Below are 20,552 nucleotides of genomic sequence, written 5' to 3'. Positions count from 1 at the left end.
TTAACTTGCTGCATAAAGCTAAATCAATAAAGAAAAAAAACTGCTCCATATTCCTTTCCTGTGTGTTGAGAAGCCAAACAACCAAGAAGCACAAACACATTTCTATGGATTAAGGTCTTTTCCCAGGATTTTGTTCACTTCATGTTGCCCTGCCCCTTTCATCCATAGTCAATGAAATTCAGTGTGAACAATTTGTTTCATCTCCCCAAAATTTGTTATAAAACACCCAGTCCTTTAAGCCTGGTGTCCATTTTTCCAACTAATATCCAGTTATGCTGCTAGCTTTGGAAATTTGTCCCAGGACCAGTCCTATTGCCCTTTAGCTAGCATCCGTAATAACTCAATAAAGTCGTGGAAACCTCTAAGTCTCAAGTCTAACAAAAGCATAGTGTCCTAAGTGGGACTGGGGAGTATGCCTAGGGGAAGGGGAAGGGAGGTTACTTTGTCTATAAAGGAGGTGAATGTGGAAAGTCACCCTCTGATTCTAATAAAAACCACACGATTACTCATGGATGTGAACACTTGTAGAACATTAGCTGTGTGGCGGCCAGGAAGAATTAAAGGAATTAAATCCATCTACCTACTGATAAAGTCAGATACATTCTGGAAAATGAGGGATATGAGTTTCAAAAAGACAGGAAACTCCAGCTGTGGTCGGGATTTTAGACCACTTTCCTAACTTTTGAGGCACTGAAGCCTCGAGGCTTGGATCTTGAACACGCGTATCCTGGATACAAGGTGGTGCTTCAGTCCCCTCCCCCTATGAATGGTGCACATTTGGGTGACACCTGTTAGCTAGATGTCCACTGGGGAGAAGCCGTTGGTGAGATGTCCGTTGGGAAGAGGCGGTTAGTGAGACGTCCGTTGGGCCTATGCCATATGATGACATCGCCACCACAGCCTGGAACCCAGTATTGTGAGGGGCGTGGCTTGGCTGATGCGTTACCCTAACAACCAGGGTCTTGGCTGCGCAGACTTAATCAGAGCGTAGAGTGGGCAAAGTATAAAAGGAGAAACGAAGACGGCCTGTTACCCCAGCCCCCGACCCCTGGGGGCTGACGGATGGCCATGGAGCTATACCTCAATAGCTGTTCTAAGAGTGCCAAAGTAGCCGCCACCAAGGTGGCCACCAGCACCCTGAAAGCTGAGAAGGACTGCGGCATAGTGAGTGTCTACCAGTCCTCCTGTTGGCCCTGGGGGTTGGGTTTCAGATAGGCAGGTGGGTCCAGTCTAGTAGATCTCCATTAATGGGAGGGAACCGGCAGATCCTTAACAATTCCGTTGTCTACTCGCTGGCCTCCATCAACCAGTGATTCTAGCTGCCACTACCGCTGCCACTGCCAACGGCCGGGACTAGGCTTGGGCGGGACACAATGCTGTTGACCCTCAGAAGCAAGAAAGTCCTCAGGGTTGCTGGTCTGGCGAGTTCTTTCAATCCTGTGTGTGATTGTTTGATTTATTTGGAGGTATTAGCCCACTGAAGTATAATTGATTGGTCTAAACTGAATGGAACTTCCTAGAAGAAAACACAAACTTTCTAATTGTATCTGACAGAGCTCGCAGAAAAGAACCATTCCAGAAGTTGGTGTATCTCATCTGTTGGATATGCCTCTAGGGGTCAAGCTACCAGTTCTCCCAGGAAGTACTAATGTATTCTATACTACAAATATAAGTGAAACGGTAAACTAGTTTATTTAATAGAGTTTAAGTTTTTTTCTTTATCCTTTTCAGCTTGCTATTAAACTTCAAACATTTTTCTGTGGTTATGCTTTATCTCAACTTGAATTTCAAACACCAAATGGAGTTATCATTTTGATGACAGAAGACCCTAGGACATGCCTCAGGTGTTCCATTCAGTGCTCATTTAGCTTTATATCCAATCAGAGCTTCAACTTAACAGTCTGGGGTCTTTTCTGCCTAAACACATACCCATGCTGGTTCCTATTTCTGTGTATTTGTCCATCTGGCTCCTCAAACCTGGCATGCACTCTCTCCTCCTTCACAACAGTCAGTCTGACCTCTGTGTGTCAGGACTGAGGTTGAGGCCACAGGCAGACTGAACACAGAATGTACAAATTAGGATTCCACCTGCCACCTTCATCCTAAACATACTCTGGGAGAGGACAGGAAGAGAAAGGAAATAGGTTTACCAAATTATCCCATTGTCTGCACTTTCTCACTTCAGATTCTGCTTGCATGTTTTATTTTTGATGAATATCCTAATCATTTTCACAAATTGATGTTTGGGTCTGGGGATGTAGCTCAGTAGTAGATCACTTGCCTAGCATGTGTGAAGCTTCTATTCCATGCCCAGCACTGAAAAAAGTGTGACTTCATTCATTTTGCATTTATAATACTTCTGTATCTTTTTGTTTGCAGCTCTATCAACCTTCTTTTGGTTTTAATCTTAATGATCCTTATTGCCGACTTCTGAAACCCAGCTATAAAAATCTACATGATCCACATCTAAAAACATACTATAAGAGAAAAGATATGCTGAAGCGACTAAGGAAAGGCGGTTACATCACCAGCAATAATAAAGTATGTTGAAACCTACTTCCTGTTAACTAGCAGAAACCTATGGACTTGATAGACACTTGCTCTTCTGTGCCCCACTGGCAGCCTGTGTCAACATCTAGTTGAGCAATACTTAATTTAAAATTAAATTAATTACTCAGTATTTGGGTCAGGGAAAATCAGGTGGCTTTTTTTCTAAAACTACTTCCTACTTGACCGTCTTCTTTAAAAACAGCAAAAGATATTTACCAAAAAGTTGAGTATGTAAAGACATGCATAATATAACACATTTATTTATGTATTTTCCCCCAAATGTAGTGCCTTTCCCCTACATCTAAAAGTAATTTCCCATACCTGTTGGGAAAACTGGCAACAAATGGAACCCAGCAGAATACAGATTGACAGAATAAATTCTTTTGAGGGTTAAACATCATTACTATGTTGGTATTTAAATAGCAAACTGAGTGGGAATAGGAAATTTCTGACTATGATATAAGACATTAATAAAATAATATTATTTAGATAGAAATTTCCTGCTGATAAAGGAATTATATACAGATACTGCCTTCAAAGTTGTTACCAGGGTGCATTATTATTAGATTTGATCTCAAAATTCTTACTAAAATGAATGTTCTTATTATTATCTTCTCTAGAAAGTGTTATGATTCTTACAACTTTGTGTTTATATTTTTGTAGGTTATATGTTCTTTGAAGGAATTGAATAAGTACAGACAATATCTGACTAGTTTAAAAATAGACTTTCAAAAAAACTATGTACGAGAGCAAGTAAGTCAAGTTCTTCAATTTGTTTATTTGGGACTTAAAATTTTTTATCTAAGGTTTGGTACTATGCAGAACATTGTCTTAAAAGATTCTAACCTAAAAAATATTCTAACCAAAAACATTAAGGTAAAAAATCTAATAAAGTCACTGTAAGGAATCTACAAAAAAAAAAAAAACATAATGAAACATTGTAATTTCATTTATGGAGAAAAGTATTTCTTTGTCTGAAGTGGAGCCACACTAGACTGAAATGCAAGTTAACATACTTAACCATTTGCAAAGCACAAGACATTTACTAAGCCTAAAATTTAAGAAAATATGTCAAAGGCTAGGTTTACTTCTGACAAACATAAAAGTTTTGGGGCTGGGGATGTGGCTCAAGCGGTAGCGCGCTCGCCTGGCATGCGTGCGGCCCGGGTTCGATCCTCAGCACCACATACAAACAAAGATGTTGTGTCTGCCGATAACTAAAAAATAAATATTAACATTCTATCTCTCTCTGTCTGTCTTTCTGTCTGTCTTTAAAAAAACATAAAAGCTTTAATACTTTTTGCTTTCAGAAAATGATTGAAAAACAAGTAAATGATTTGCAAGAAAACAAGGGAGTCTATGATAATTGTGATGCTACCCGTTTCCAACAATGGCTATTACAGGGAAGCTCACAAACAACTCCAGACCAAGACTTGTTAATAAAACGCAGGTATGATCAAAGTTAATGCACATTTCATGGACACATGTGGATCCCAAAAAGTTATAAAATACTAGAAAGACTTGACTACAGAATGAACAAAAGTTTAACACTGTTCAACCCACCAATAGTTTTTGTTGTGGAGAGAAGAGATAGAACAAGAGATAGAGGGATTGGAAACATTGGTACCACAGCTCAGGGGACAGTTTCTACCTAACAAAGTTGAGCCAGTAGGAACCCAAGAGGTAAATCAAACTGATATTCGCAGAAGAAATCCAAAGTACTAATCCTTGATCTTGGAAAACCAAGGCCATACTAGCAAAGGGAGAGAGAATGTGTCCTTAGCACATATTTCAAACATAAATTTAAAGAAATGAGTGCAATATATATCATTCTATATCAAACTATGTGCTCTTTTAGCTACTGCCACACACACTCAATGTTGCCATTGAGGCAGAGCTTCAGGAGGTAAAAGATGAGTTAAGCAGTTTTTTTTTTCCTTTTATCAGAGTAAAGACCAGTCTCCTAATCACCTGGCTCTTATATTGTATGAATTCACCTCATGATACGCTAGAATATATACTAATCCACTAGTGTCCCAGAGTGACAGTCTACAGACCTCTCTGTAAATGATAGGTTGTACAGGGACCTGGGAGTCATAGAAAGGCCAATGCCCACTTAAATTTCAAGGAAATTCAAATGTGGTTTTCCAAAGTCAGTTTTTTAACATATTTTTTTAGTTGTCAATGGAATTTTATTTTATTTATTGATATGTGGTGCTGAGACTCGAACCCAGAGCAATACACATGCTAGGCAAGTGCTCTGCCTCTAAGCCACAACTCCAGCCCCCACCAAAGTCAATCTTTCGGTTGATTTTGGCCATCTTTGGACAGTCATGTACCCCAAACCACTGAGTTCTAAATATTTTTTGTAAAATTTTAATCACACTGTTCCATATTTTGCCATTGTCCCAGGCATAGGAACAGAAAATTGCATAACAGAATGGTAAAACAAGTATATCATGATGAGTTGGTGGATCAGGCTAGTTTAAAAGTCCCTGAATAACTCTCAATTCCCTGTAGTTCAGTAAGTAAAAAGCAATAAAACTGGTGATTTGGAAATATTAAAGTAGAAAATGCCATCATGAAGGAAATCGTCAACTTACTTTCAATTACATTTGTACTTTTACTTAGATATTTACATATGATTAGTAGGGAATTAGACAAGAATGAAAACACAACAGAAAGGCAGAGTGCACTTCAGATGAAGGAAGAAGAAAGACGACATCAGGAACATCTAAGAAGGAAACTTAACTTACATAGACAAATTGAAGAGGTAAGGAATGCCAAATTTTAAATATCAGGGTGAAAATTGAGTATGGTTGTTTTATATGTAACCATGTTTAGTATTCTCACCTGAAGCTATTTCAGGTTTGAAAAATAAACCCCTGTAAATCTTTTATCCCTGTTATAATAAACAAACTTTTAATTGAAATAGATTTATACCACAAATTACAGGTCCCTTATATTATAGTCACACAGTCAGACTTTATCTGTTCTTTAAAGTTTTATAATTTGAGCCTAGTGAAAAATAATCATGGCTGCATTCTCCTTCCGTAAATTTAGACAAAGCTATTATTTGTTTAGTTTTTCCATCAAAATATATTTAAGAGCAACAGATAACATATAATATACCCTGAGTCCAGAAGAGAAAACCCTCTTGCCAGTAGCCTTTTAGAACTATCTTTGAAACCACATTTATCCTTGAATTAAACATATGATAACAAAATAATTTCTTTCCTTTTGCCATTCCATTGCATCCACCAACACATTCCCAATGAAAGAAAATGAAACAAGCCAATTCTAAATCCAGTGTGAGATTTTCATTATGGTTGGCTCAATTTCAATTAGGCTGTGGATTTGCCCTATTTTGCTTATTGATGGAAGATATACAAAATACTTTTTAAAAGTATTTCAGAGAATCCATGCTGACTACAGTAACATTGTGCTTCTTAGGAATGGAAAACAAAAGAAATGTTTCTTCTGACAAAAATCAGAGAAGAAGTAAAAAGAGAAGCAAGAGTTGAAGAACACCGTCGGAAAATCAGACAAGAGATTGACCGGAAGGTAGTGAGCTTTTACCAAAGACTTGGGCAGTTTGAGGAAGGCTTTTGCCATTTTTTTAAATATTACAGTGCTGTCACAAGAGGCCTAGACTGAGAGATCCAGTTTGGCCTAAACCTGTACTTCAAGGGCTTGTCTGAAGTGTGAACAACCTTGAAAAAGCAGACAATTATTTAAATTATTAATTAATTGATTAGTTAATTATTAATTATTAATAAATTATTAAAATATATTTTTCTTGAGCTGGAGATGTGACTCAATGGTAGAACACTTGCCTAGCATACATAGGCTCTGGGTTTGATACACAGAATTACAAAAAAAATTTTTTTCTTCATGCTGGGCCACAATAGGAAATTACTGCTTTACTACCTTTGTAGTTTTGTACTCATTGTAACTTTATAAATTTTCAGACATGAATGAAGATTCACTTCAAATACACTATAACATTTGAAGTATGTTTTAAAATTTCTAATGGCAAGTTGATATTAACAATTTTAAATATATTAAATATATTTTTGATATTTTAGAAACAAGCTCTTCTAGAGAAAAAAATCGCCTATCATTATCAAAAAGGGCAAAGAAATGGGCATAAAGCAAGTGAATCACAAGAAAATATCCTTGAAAACAAAAGACAAGATGAAACAGGTAAGAGAGAAAAAAAGAACTAAGTAGAAGAAGCATTTGTGTATATTAAATATTGGTATTTTTAGAAAACCCTTCTCTACTTATATGGTGAAAACAAAGACTCTTGCAAAAGTTAAATCCTAGAAGTTCTTAGTACCTGTCTCAGGCACTGTGTAAGGCACTTCCCAGTTACAACTCCAATTGTAAAGAGTATACACATACACATGTATATAATAAACATTATAACAGATCAATTGTTCTTATAAAGTGACTAAGTAGACAATAGTGCTATACATCTGGTTTTAAAAGGAGCCAATAAGAGCAAACAGCCAATAACAGGAAACAGAGAGCAAGAGAGAGAGAATAAGTTTAAAAGGAGGAGCCAGTAAGGAGTAAAAAAAAAAAGTATAAGAAAAGGAACCAGTTAGAGAAAAAAAATTACAAAAAAAAAGACTAAGTAAAGGAGACAAAAAAGAGAAATATAAAATAATGATAAACCAGTAAGAAAAATCATACTTAATCTAACTAGAGACAGCAAGTTAGTAAGAAAAAAGAAAAATTTAAAGAGATATAAAAGAAAAAAACATAAGCCAGAAACAGAAAAGGTAACAACAAAAAGTTAGAAAGGAGGAGAAAGAAAGATGGTACAAAAACAAAGGATGAAATGGTGACGAGGAGGAGGAAAGAGTCAAAGAAAGAAATTGTACAGAAGAAGCCAGCTGGAGAATAAAATGAAACAAGTAAGAGACAGAAAGAAATGGGGAAAGATGAGGAGGAAAAAAAAAAACAGGCAAAGAAAGGAGAAAGAAAATGCAAGAAAGGGAGCAAAAAAGACAAGCACTTTAATCTCAGCTACTCAGATGGCTAGGACTGGAGAACTGCAAATTCAAAGCCAATCTCAGCAACTTAGCAAGGCCATGACTCAGAATAAAAATAGATCAGTGAAGTAGATGAAGGAAGAATAAGGGAAGAGAGAAAGGATGGGATAGGGAAAGAAATGGGAATGAATCTGGCCTCTCTTATGTGCGTATATGAATACACCACAGTGAATCTCACCATCATGTACATCCATTTTTAAAATTAAAAGACATTAATTTAAAAAAAAAACCTAAGTAAACAGAAGATCAGTAAAGTAAAAGGAAGGGAATAGGAAGAGGGAGAAAGGGAGGGAAAGGGGACGTACTGGGGACTGAATTAGAACAAATTATATTTCATGCTTTTATGAGTATGTCAAAATGAATACTAATGTATAACTAAAAAGAACCAATAAAAAGAAGAAAAAAGTAGTACTAGGAATGTATCTCATTGGTGAAGTACCCCTGCATTCAATTCCCATTATCACAAAAAAAAGATAGATGGGTAGATAGAGAACATAGACTTTAAAAGGGAAAAGCAGACACCAGTAAGAAAACACAAAACAATGAAGGTAGACTAAATCAAAGTAAAGGGTACAATAGGAAGAGAATAGGTGAAAAAGAAGGAAGAAAAATAAAAAGGAGGCAAAAAGAAAATTTTAAAAAGAGATAGCAATACTAAATGATAAATAATATAAACAGACCCTTAAAAGGGAACAGCCAGTAAGAAAGATGTTGAAGGAAAGTATAGAAAGAAACCGTGGAATAAAGAAAGACAAAGGAGGTGGAGGAAGAGAAAAAGAGAGAAATAAAGGGACCAGAGAAAGACAGCAAGTAAGATGAGTTAAAAAAAAAAAAAAAAAAAGGAAGGTGGGCTGGGATTGTGGCTCAGCATAGAGTGCTTGCCTTGCATGTGCGAGGCCCTAGGTTTGATCCTCAAAACCACATGAAAATAAATAAATAAAATAAAATATATTGTGTCCAACTACAACTAAAAAATAAATATTTTTTAAAAAAGAGAGAAAGCAGGGGCTGGGGCTGGGGTCAGTGGCAGAGCACTTGCCTAGCATGTGTGAGGCACTGGGTTCGATTCTCAGCACCACATAAAAATAAATAAATAAAATAAACACATGTGTCTATCTGCCACTAAAAATACTTTTTTAAAAAAAAGAGAAAGCATAAAAAGGACAAAAATAAGCAGGGGAGAGTTAAAATAAGAAATAGAAAAGGGAAATATAAATTCTCAAAGAGAAGCCTGTAAAAATAAATAAAGGAAGGTTGAGGGGAGGAAGGAAGAAAGTGAGGAAAGAAAAGAGTGAACAAAAAGAGGAAGAAAAATGTTAAGAAACAGGGGGAAGGAAAGGCCAAGAAAGGAAAGAAGTTTAAAAAGAATGAGCTAGTAGGAAAAGAGTAAAATAAAAAGGGACAAGGCTTAACAGGGAGACTTTTATAATAAAAGAAATTTTAAAAGAGAAGTCTATAAAATGTAAGAAAAAACATAGGAAAGGATAAAGGAGGGAGGAAGAGAAGGAAAAGATGAAAGGTGAAAAGGAAGAAGGAGGGGTTCAGGGGGAGGAGAAGGAAAAGAATGGAGGAAGGAAGGAAGAAAGGGAAGAAAATAAGGGAGGCAAGAAAAACTGTAAGAAACACTTTGAAAGAAAGAGGTGGGGTAAAAGTCATAGATAAACGCATAAACAAGAAAAAGAAGAAAGGGAAATTTTAAAAGGATGATCCAATAGGAAAAAGGAGAATGAAAAACAAGAGGAAGTATAATTGTGGGAGATATGTTTGAAAGAAGGAGCCAGTAAGAAATTTAAGTGCAGTTAGGGAAGGAAGGGTATTTTTAAAAAGAGATTTCCAATTAAAAAAAAAAAAGACAAAATAGTCATAAAAATCAGACAGGTGGGTCTGATTAAAAACTATAAACCAGAAATTAAACACAGTACAAAGCAAGATAGAAGGAGGGAGAGAATTAGAAACAGAGAAGGAAAGGGGGAGAAGCTTAAGAAAATAATCCAGCATAAAGTGAGTTTAAAAAAAAAAGGAAGGAGAGAGGAGGGAGGGAACCAGGAAAGAAGGTAGGAAGGATAGGGAGGGAAGAAAATAAGCAAATAAAAGAGAAAGTAAAACACATAGACAAATAAAACAAGGAAGAAAAATTGGGGGAACAGAGAAAACAAAACAAAGAACTTTAAAAGGGATGGGACGCTAGGAAAAGAGCAAAGTAAATGAGACAAAGGGAAAGAGAAATTAAAAAGGAGGAGCCAGTGAGAAGATCAAGTACAATATAGGTAACGATATTTTGAAAAGACATTTAAAAAGAGAGCTATTGGGGACAAATGTCATGGAAATCTAAAGGATATCAGTAGAGGAAAGGGACCAAGGAGTAAGAGGAGGGAAGGTAGGGGGCAAGTGCTGGATGGGGAGTGATATTGGCAGAATTATATTGTTATACTGTGTGCATGTATGAATATGTAACAACAAATCCCATCATTATGTACAACTTTAATGCACTAATAAAAATGTGGGGGGAAAAGTGTTAAATAGAAATAGAAATGATTGATAGTTAGTTAGATAGGTGGGTATGTATGTACATAAGATTAAAAAGGAAGAGCCAGTAATAAATAGCACAGAAAAAGATAGAGTAAAGGTAAAAGAAAAAAAGCTTGAAGAGAACAAGCAAGAAAACTAAGGACAACATGGGGTAGGGGTAAAAAGTAAAACCATAAAAACGTAGCAAAGATAGATTATTTAATAGTTAAATATACAGGCTGATATAGATAGGACTCTGAAAAGAAGCCAGTAAAAAGATAATACAAAAACAAGAAAGATACAGAAAAAAAGAAAAGATCTTTAAAACAGGAGTCAGATGAGAGTTTAAAAAGAAAAGGTAGGGAAAGGAAGAGGACAGACTAAAGGGAGAATGATATGAAGGAAAAAATAAAGAGAAGTGAGGGGAAAGGGGGAAAAATATAAGGGGGAGAAATGAACTACAGTAGAGGGGGTAGAGAGAGAAGAGGGGAGGGGAGGGGGGAGGGGGGATAGTAGAGGATAGGAAAGGCAGCAAAATACAACAGACACTAGTATGGCAATATGTAAATCAATGGATGTGCAACTGATGTGATTCTGCAATCTGTATACGGGGTAAAAATGAGAGCTCATATCCCACTTGAATCAAAGTGTGAAATATGATATATCAAGAACTATGTAATGTTTTGAACAACCTACAATAAAAATTAATTAAAAAAAATAAAGAGATGGAAAGGAAAAAAACAAGTAAAAGTAGATTTGATTTGGGGTGGGTGTGGAAATGCAAGGAGGCAGGCAAGAGAAAGAGAACATCAAGAGACTACAGAAAGGGAAACAGGGAAGGAAGGAAGATGAGAAAAAAGATTAAAAGTGTAAAAGGGATGACTATCTAGATTAGATTTGAAAATAGAGAATCTGAGAGTGAAAGAGAAAATGTTTGAAAAAAAGAAGAAAATTACCTAGAATTATGGGATAACAACAATAGATTTTTTAAAAAAGAAAATTCAGTGAAAATAAATGCAATAAAATGAAGATGACAGGCAGAAATAAGTTAAATACAATAAACTTTTAAAAAGTGAATCCACAAATACAGTACAAAAAAAGAGTTAAATAGAAGGAAAGAAAAGTTTAAAAAGAACCAGTAAAAAGAATGTAGGAGAAGAAGAAAAAGAGGAGGAGAGAAGGGGTAAAGGAGCATAAAGAAACGGATGGGACAAGGATGAATAAAGAAGAAAGGGGAGGAAAGATAGAAGGTAGGCAGAAAAAAAGAAGTGAAAGAGGAGCAACAAAAATAAAAAAGGAGGAAAGAAAGAAAAGAGAGAAAAAAAAGTGTAAAAATAGAAAAGTTGATGGGACACAGTGGTGCACTGAAGAGACTGAGGCAGAAGGATCCCAAGTTGAGGGCAGCCTCAGCAACTTAGGGAAGTCCTTAGCAACTTAGTGATATCCTATCTAAAAAGAGAAAAATAAAGATAGAATGGTAGGTAACCATGTAGATAGATCAGATGATGAATAGGAGAAACTAGCAGTTAAAAAAAAAAAAAAAAACCTACTGTGCAAGAAAGAAAGAGGAGAGGCAAAAAAGTAAAAGAAGGAGGGAGCGTTAAAGTAAACCAGAGCTAGACAGTAGTTAAAACAGTAAAACATTTGATTCAGGGCTACACAGACACAGGGAAAAAGAAACCACATATTAGAACTTGGCTCAACTTCAAATAAAGCATGGGCTAGTGAAAATTGATAGCCAATGGAGCAGAGTGGGTATTTGTGGATACAGAATTGATAAGAGAAAACACCAGGGGTAAAGAGGATTGTGGCTAAACCAACCTAACAGGATTCTTGCTAAAGACAGGCCAGGATGATCAGATATCATCTGGAAGGGTGGTAGAGGATGAGGAACCAGATTGGATACTAAGGGTGATCAGATATGGAGTATGTAAAGTTCTGACTAAACTGGTTTAGCAGGGTTCTTTGGTAAAACTGGATTTTACAAGGAAGTGCAAAATGGGCCCAACAGAAGGTTCAAGAACCTAACTCAAGTTTGGTCCATAAGAATCTTTGCCAGGGGTGAATCAGGCGGTATAGCGATACCAGACTTCAAACTATACTACAGAGCAATAGTAACAAAAACAGCATGGTACTGGTACCAAAACAGGCGGGTGGACCAATGGTACAGAATAGAGGACACAGAAACCAATCCACAAAACTACAACTATCTTATATTTGATAAAGGGGCTAAAAGCATGCAATGGAGGAAGGATAGCATCTTCAACAAATGGTGCTGGGAAAACTGGAAATCCATATGCAACAAAATGAAACTGAATCCCTTTCTCTCGCCATGCACAAAAGTTAACTCAAAATGGATCAAGGAGCTTGATATCAAATCAGAGACACGGCGTCTGATAGAAGAAAAAGTCAGCTACGATCTACATACTGTGGGGTCGGGCTCCAAATTCCTCAATAGGACACCCATAGCACAACAGTTAATAACTAGAATCAACAAATGGGACTTACTCAAACTAAAAAGTTTTTTCTCAGCAAAAGAAACAATAAGAGAGGTAAATAGGGAGCCTACATCCTGGGAACAAATCTTTACTCCTCACACTTCAGACAGAGCCCTAATATCCAGAGTATACAAAGAACTCAAAAAATTAGACAACAAGATAACAAATAACCCAATCAACAAATGGGCCAAAGACATGAACAGACACTTCTCAGAGGAGGACATACAATCAATCAACAAGTACATGAAAAAATGCTCACCATCCCTAGCAGTCAGAGAAATGCAAATCAAAACCACCCTAAGATACCATCTCACTCCAGTAAGATTGGCAGCCATTAGGAAGTCAAACAACAACAAGTGCTGGCGAGGATGTGGGGAAAAGGGTACACTTGTTCATTGTTGGTGGGACTGCAAATTGGTGCAGCCAATCTGGAAAGCAGTATGGAGATTTTTTGGAAAGCTGGGAATGGAACCACCATTTGACCCAGCTATTCCCCTTCTCGGTCTATTCCCTAAAGACCTAAATAGAGCATGCTACAGGGACACTGCTACATTGATGTTCATAGCAGCACAATTCACAATAGCAAGACTGTGGAACCAACCTAGATGCCCTTCAATAGACGAATGGATAAAAAAAATGTGGCATTTATACACAATGGAGTATTACTCTGCATTAAGAAATGACAAAATCATAGAATTTGGAGGGAAATGGATGGCATTAGAGCAGATTATGCTAAGTGAAGCCAGCCAATCCCTAAAAAACAAATGCCAAATGTCTTCTTTGATATAAGGAGAGTAACTAAGAACAGAGTAGGGACGAAGAGCATGAGAAGAAGATTAACATTAAACAGGGATGAGAGGTGGGAGGGAAAGGGAGGGAGAAGGGAAATTGCATGGAAATGGAAGGAGACCCTCAGGGTTATACAAAATTACATACAAGAGGTAGCGAGGGGAAAGGGAAAAATAATACAAGGGGGAGATATGAACTGCAGTAGAGGGGGTAGAGAGAGAAGAGGGGAGGGGAGGGGAGGGGAGGGGGATAGTAGAGGATAGGAAAGGCAGCAGAATACAACAGACACTAGTATGGCAATATATAAATCAATGGAAGTGTAACTGATGTGATTCTGCAATTTGTATATGGGGTAAAAATGGGAGTTCATAACCCACTTGAATCAAAGTGTGAAATATGATATATCAAGAACTATGTAATGGGGCTGGGGATGTGGCTCAAGCGGTAGCACGCTCGCCTGGCATGCGTGCGGCCCGGGTTCGATCCTCAGCACCACATACAAACAAAGATGTTGTGTCCGCCGAGAACTAAAATAAATAAATATTTAAAAAAAAAAAAAAGAACTATGTAATGTTTCGAACAACCAACAATAAAAAAAAAAAAGGATGGACTGAGATATGGAGAGTAAAAGCTGCTAACAAAAAAAAAAAAAAAAGAATCTTTGCCAGTAAAGAGAGAAGTAAGGGAGGTAGGCAACTTTAATATAAAATGAGTCATTAGGATTAGGTAAAAGAAAAACTGAAGCATTTGTTTATGAGAGGAATTTGAAAAGATGAAACAGAAAGAAAATCAAGTACAATTCTAGAGGGAGATTTAAAGGATACAAGTCATTAAATAAGAAAAATAAGAGAAGAGAGATAAGTCATGATTTTTGTGTTTTTAGAATAATTTGTTATTAAAAAAATTTAGTTAGAAGTGAGAAGTAAATTCTATAGGAAGCCAAAAATAATAATTTTATGGAAAGAAAGCTGGAAAAAGCTTCATAATGTCAAAAATTATGAACTATAGTTAATAAACATATTATATTCAATCATATTCAAGGAAACAGCTATTTCTGCTCTCAAAACTAATAGTTAAAATTATCATTTGAAGAAAAAAAGCATGCAGAAAAAAAAGTGAAGGGAAAATAAAGATGTGTGACACGATGATACATAGATTGGGTCATTTTTTCTGGCAATTGTAATATTTGTGGTTATTGTAAGTTTTTTTAAAAAATTGTACTTTGTGATTTCTTTTCTCATTGTAAATATTCTAAATAAATTAATAGGACCAGGGACTTAGCTCAGTGGTAAAGTACCCCTGGGTACCAAAAATAAAAGCAAGAGGGGGAATTACAGAAGACACACAGAAATAAAGAGTTCGGAGAAGTGAGTGGGAAAATATACAGGGAGAAAGGAGCGGGAGAAGTGAGGGAAAGATATGGGTCACTCTGGGAGGCAGGAAATTCAAAGGAAGGAGGCAAGCATGCCAAGCTGGCAAAGAACAGAGGAGAGAGAGAGTTATTTATACTCAGAGACAAGAAATAGAAGAAGACGAGAGTTTAGAAATTAGGAAGGAAGGAATACAAGTTTAAAAGTAGACTCGTGTACAGCTGAATAAGGGAAAAAGAAATGAGAAGGATATCGATTTTTTAAATTCATTAAAATGAGTGCTTGACAGGCAAGTGTTTGGAAGTTACATATATAGGAAGATAAAAGAAGTCAGAAACAGACAATTTTATAAAAATGGAACTAGAGTGAAGGGAAGAAAAAGTTTAAAAAGAGGAGACAGCAGAAAAGAGGAGAACAGAGGAAGGCAGGGAGGATGGGAGGAAAGGAGAAAGAAGTTAGTTAATGGAGAAATCAAGAGAAGAAAGAATTACATAAAAAAAGGAGGTGAGAGTGAACAGGAGCTAGCCAGAAAATCAGGAACTATTTTTGGGGAGATGGGGGTAGAATTTTAAAAAGTGGAAATCAGTACCCAAAAAAGAACAAAATATAGAAATATGACTGTTAGCTAGACATCTAGCTAGGTAAGTAGGAAGGTAGACAGGTAGACTGATCTTTAAAAGGTAGAAAACAATAAAATAGGCAGTACTAAAATAGGGAATAATAGAAGAGAAAAATGAAGAGCCAATAAAAAACAGACTAAAAGGAAGAGGGAAAGAAGGAAAGAGGAGGAGAGAAAAGAAATTTTTAAAAATGATGAACCTAGGGAAAATAATAAAATAACAAGAGAGGGAATGTGAGAGAAAGATCAATCATCAACTGAGAGATGAATATGTACGTAAATGGACAAATATGGCAATAGTACTGTTTTGTTTTGTTTTGTTTGTTTGTTTTTGGTACCAAATATTGAACCCAGGGGCACTTAACCATTAAGCCACATCGTCAGCCCTTTTTATATTTTATTTTCAGACAGGGTCTCTCTAACTTGCTTGGGGCCTTGCTAAGTTGCTGAGGCTGGCTTTGTACTTGTGATCCTCCTGTCTCAGACTCCCCGGCTGCTGGGATTACAGGCATGTGCCACCAGGCCCAGCAGATATTACTGGTTGTTTTTATAAAATTCACCAGTTTATTGAACACTTAACAATGGGTCAAGCATTATACTAGATGTTTTTCATACATTATCAGTAATCCTAAGGGCAATCCTGTAAGATAAGATTGACGTTAATATTTTCCAGGCAATAAAATTGGCTAAGTGGTCACTTTGTAAGAAGCAGGGCTGGGACTGGGTGCTATGCAACCATCAAGATATTACTGATGTTTAAGAGGAGCATCCAGTAAAAAATATGGGACAAAAATACAGAAAGAAGGGAACAATAAAATATTATAAAATACACAATATAAAGAGAGCAAAAGAAATAAAGAGGGAAGGAAGGAACAGATGAATGAACAAAAGAGAGTTTATAAAAGATGAATTAGTAGAAAAAAAAGAGTTAAAGAATGAGAGGAAATGTGAGTGAACAGGAACTAAGAAAACAGTCAAGTACAATTGAGTGGAGGGGCAGATTTTAAAAGCAGGAGTCAAAACAAAAAACAGAAAGTTGTTTGATAACTAGATAGACACATAGATAGGCTGGCAGGAAGGTAAGTGGGTAGGTAAATAGAGGATATAAAGAAAGAAAAGAAAGAACATAAAAGTCAGATTCCAGTTAAAGAATATATGAATCAGAATCAGAGAAACATAGAAAGGGAAGGAAAAAAACTTTTAAAGAGAAGCCAGTAAAAAAAATATCAGAAATAATGGAGAGAAAGCGAGCAAAGAGGGAAAGAAAGAGGAAAGACAGAGAAAGAAAAGATGGACAATAAGAAGGAGAAATGAAAGAAATGAGAAAAGTAAGGAAATAATGAAGGGGTGCAAAAGAAAACAGAAAAATAAGCAGGCATACAAGCAGAGAAAGAAAGGGGGAAGGGAAAGACAGCAAAAGAAATCAAGATCATTGTAATGTTTTGAGCAACTAATAAAAAAACTAAAAAATTAAAAAATGGAGAAAAAACAGGAAGGGAGGAAGTAAAGAAGAGAAACAATGAAAAGAAGGGAGGAAAAGCATAGGAAAGAGGAAGGGAGAAAGAAAATATACGGAAGGGTCTCTAAGGAAAAAGTAGAGAAGATTCTGTAAGGAAAAGAGAATATAAGTATGAGACACAGAAAACGTTGAAAAGGAGAGATAGTGAGAAAAATAACTATAATCATGAACAGCAGAAAGAGACCTAAAAAGAAGAAATCAACTAACAAATATGTTAAAATAAGAATAGATGATACATAGGTGATAAACATAGATAAATGGACATTAAAAGTAGGGGGGAAAGGCAGTGGGAAAGGAAAGAAATAGAGTTACAAAATACAGGGAGAAAGAAAGAAAAGATTTTAAAGAAGAGACAGCAGAGGGGTCTAAAATATAGGCAAGAATAGAAAAAGAAGGAAAGAAATAAGTTTTAAAGGAATAAGTTGGTTGGGAAAAAGAGCAATATAAAAGAAGAATGTGAAAGAGGAGTTTGAAAAGAGGAGCTAGTAAGAAAAGTACATTGTAGAGGGCAAGTAGAGAAAGAGATCTTAAAAGAACTCATCAGTTAAAGATAAAATAAAATATAGATAGGTGGATAAATGACATATAGCTAAGTTAGTAAATAGGCAGATAGAAAGCTGGTTGAAAAAGCAGTATTAACAGCATAAAAAGAGAAAAGAAAAATGTTTAACAGGCGTCAGATTTAAAAAAAACAAGCATAGGAAAAAAGAAGAAAGAAGGACAAGCATGTAAGCACACAAAGACAGAAAGTAAGAGAAAATTTTTAAAAGAGTGAAAACAACATATAAAAAGGTAATGAGAACAGAAAAAAGGAAGGAGGGAAGGAAGGCAGGCAGGGAGAAGGAGTTAAAAAAGAAAAGGAAGGAGACAGGTAAAGAAAATTTGTAAATGAATAAGTCTAGCAAAAACAGTAAATTAATAGAATGGAGGGAGCTGGGGTTGTGGCTTAGTGGTAGAGCACTTACCTAGCATGTGTGAGGCACTGGGTTTGATCCTCAGGATCACATAAAAATAAAATAAAGGTCATCAACAGCTAAAAATATTAATAATAATAATAAAATGGAAATGAGACAGTTCTGAATTTAAAAGGAGAAACTAGTAATAAAAATTAAGTATAATTGTGGAAGGGAAAGAGGTCTGAAAAGCCAGATTAATATATATTAAAATAAATATAGGTGAATGAAAGCTAAGTAGTACAGGGATGGATGAATGGATAAATTGGTGTGTGATATGATAGAAAGGTAATTATTTCAAAAAGGAGAATCCAGTAGTAAAACAGAGTGAAAATATAGAAAGTGAAAAAGACCATTAAACACATTCAGTATGAAAAAAACATAAAAGAAGGAGGGAAAGAAGGATTGAAGAAAGGTAGGCAGAGGAAAGAAAAGGAAAGTTTGTAAAGGATGAGTCACCAAAGACAAGATTAATTCAAGGACAAGATGGAATATAATGATCAGAGGGAAGAAACAGTAGGACAATCAAGTACAATAATATAAAGGGGGAAAATTTTTAAAATATTTTCTTAGTTGTCAATAGATCTTTATTTAATTATATGTGGTGCTGAGGATTGAACCCAGGGCCTCTCACATTCTAGGGAAGCATTCTACCACTAAGCTACAACCCCAGCCCAAGAGGGAAGATTTTTTAAGTAAGAGTGAGGGAAAAGTAGTAAAATAAAGACTGAAAGATAGATGATTGACTACTAAATAGACAGGTATGTAGATGATTGATTGAACATAAAAACAAGAAGCCAGTAAAAAAGAATGTAGAATGTACAAAAATATAGATATGGGAAATAGAAAGGAAAACAGAGGGTAGAAAAGATATTTTAAAAGAGGAACTAGTGAAGGGTATAAAAATGGGAAGAAGGAAGGAAGGTGACAGAAATGAAAGGTAAGAAAATTAGTAAGTAATGAAGAAATGCAGGTGGGAAGGAGGGTGGTAAGGTGAGAGATGGAGAAAAGAAAGGACAGTCACAAGGAAAGACTAGTCAGGCTCAGTGGCACATACCATTAATCCTAGTAACTCATGGATGTTGAGAGCCACAGCCGAAGGGGCCCCAGCAAACTTCCAGCTGCCAGCAAACTTCCAGACTGCCAGCTGATGATTGGCTCACAGCAGCCCCAGCAACACCTAGCTGATTGGCTCCTCTGTGGAGATGCTCACTGAGCTGTTTCCCTGCCCTTTCAGACTACCAGCTGATGATTGGCTCACAGCGGCCCCATCAACATCTAGCAACATCTAGCTGATTGGCTCCTCTGTGGAGATGCTCATTGAGCTGTTTCCCTGCCCTTTCAGACTACCAGCTGATGATTGGCTCACAGCGGCCCCAGCAACATCTAGCAACATCTAGCTGATTGGCTCCTCTGCGGTGATGCTCATTGGGTTGTTTCCCTGCCCTTTCAGACCACGGAGCTGCTCATTGGGGGACTTTTTTTACCACAAGTTAATCTTGGAGTCAATCCTAAAGGATTGATACCTAACCATATTTGGCAGATGGACGTCACACACTTGCCAGAATTTGGAAAATTAAAATATTTGCATGTTACAGTTGATACTTCTTCTGGATTTTTGATGGGCTCCCTTCATGCTGGAGAAAAAACTAAAGATGTTATAGCTCATTGCTTACAAAATTTTGCCACTGTGGGCGTTCCAAAACAGTTAAAAACAGATAATGCCCCTGGTTATACTTCTACCTCTTTTAAACAATTTTGCTCATCATTTGGCATTACTCATATAACAGGAATCCCATACAATCCACAGGGACAAGGCATAGTTGAAAGAGCTCATCAAACTATTAAAATTTACTTATTAAAGCAAAAAGAAGGAATTGGGAAGGGGTATATATTCCCCAAAGATAAACTTAAAATAACCCTTTTTACTCTAAACTTTTAAAATTTGGATTCATCAGGACTTAGTGCTGTGGAAAGGCATATGTGTCCAAAAAATGTACATAAGCCCAAGGTACTTTGGAAGGACATTCTAACAGGACAATGGAAAGGTCCTGACCCAGTGATTGTCTGGAGTCGGGGGTCTGTTTGTGTGTTTCCACAGGGAGAACAGCAGCCGATTTTGATTGCAGACAGATTAACTAAAGCGATTTCTACAGACCAAAAAGAAGATGATTTAGCTCAAATCCATAACAGCTGATATCCAGAACTCCAGTTTGGTTATTCTTACATCTGCGACAGAACCAGAATGATTTTTTCAATATCTATTTTATTATTGCCCTTTCCCATATCATGAAGTTCTATTTTGTTTTTTGAGCTCATACAGACCTAGATTAATGTTTTGCTGATCAGTTCTATTTTTTGACTATAGAGTTTTTAAACATTGCAATGGAGATTTCACCTGTAAAAAGTTATAAGGCCTTTACTATTTTGTTATGTGTCGTATGTATGTGTGCACACTTGTGTTTTGTGTTATATGTTTGAATGTATGTCCATATATCATATATGATGAGTGCTCATGAAAAAATGGATCCAAATAATTTTTTTTATTCACATGATTTAAATGGTTTAATTTAAATTGGGTAAACAGCTGTTGAAGATTGTTTTAAAATGTGAACAAAAAAGGAGGTTAACAGATCTGTTTGTTTACTTTCACCTTTCCTTTTCATTATATTTAATAATTCTC

The 20,552-nt window shown here is 36.2% G+C and overlaps 1 protein-coding gene across 1 annotated transcript in view; it reads left to right on the top strand.

Moving 5' to 3' along the window:
• The first annotated feature begins 1,068 nt into the window (after nucleotides 1-1,068).
• Nucleotides 1,069-20,552, top strand: part of LOC143638675 (fibrous sheath-interacting protein 2-like) — a 97,522-nt gene continuing 78,038 nt past the window's right edge. Inside the window, exons 1-8 of the mRNA XM_077106500.1 lie at nucleotides 1,069-1,164; nucleotides 1,555-1,680; nucleotides 2,380-2,541; nucleotides 3,214-3,303; nucleotides 3,861-4,000; nucleotides 5,182-5,323; nucleotides 6,004-6,114; nucleotides 6,639-6,756. Coding sequence (XP_076962615.1) covers nucleotides 1,069-1,164; nucleotides 1,555-1,680; nucleotides 2,380-2,541; nucleotides 3,214-3,303; nucleotides 3,861-4,000; nucleotides 5,182-5,323; nucleotides 6,004-6,114; nucleotides 6,639-6,756 — 985 coding nt within the window. The remainder of the gene's footprint in view (nucleotides 1,165-1,554; nucleotides 1,681-2,379; nucleotides 2,542-3,213; nucleotides 3,304-3,860; nucleotides 4,001-5,181; nucleotides 5,324-6,003; nucleotides 6,115-6,638; nucleotides 6,757-20,552) is intronic.

The sequence above is a fragment of the Callospermophilus lateralis genome, chromosome X (assembly GCF_048772815.1).
Source record: "Callospermophilus lateralis isolate mCalLat2 chromosome X, mCalLat2.hap1, whole genome shotgun sequence".
Taxonomy (NCBI): domain Eukaryota; kingdom Metazoa; phylum Chordata; class Mammalia; order Rodentia; family Sciuridae; genus Callospermophilus; species Callospermophilus lateralis.
This window is presented reverse-complemented; position numbering and strand designations above follow the sequence as displayed.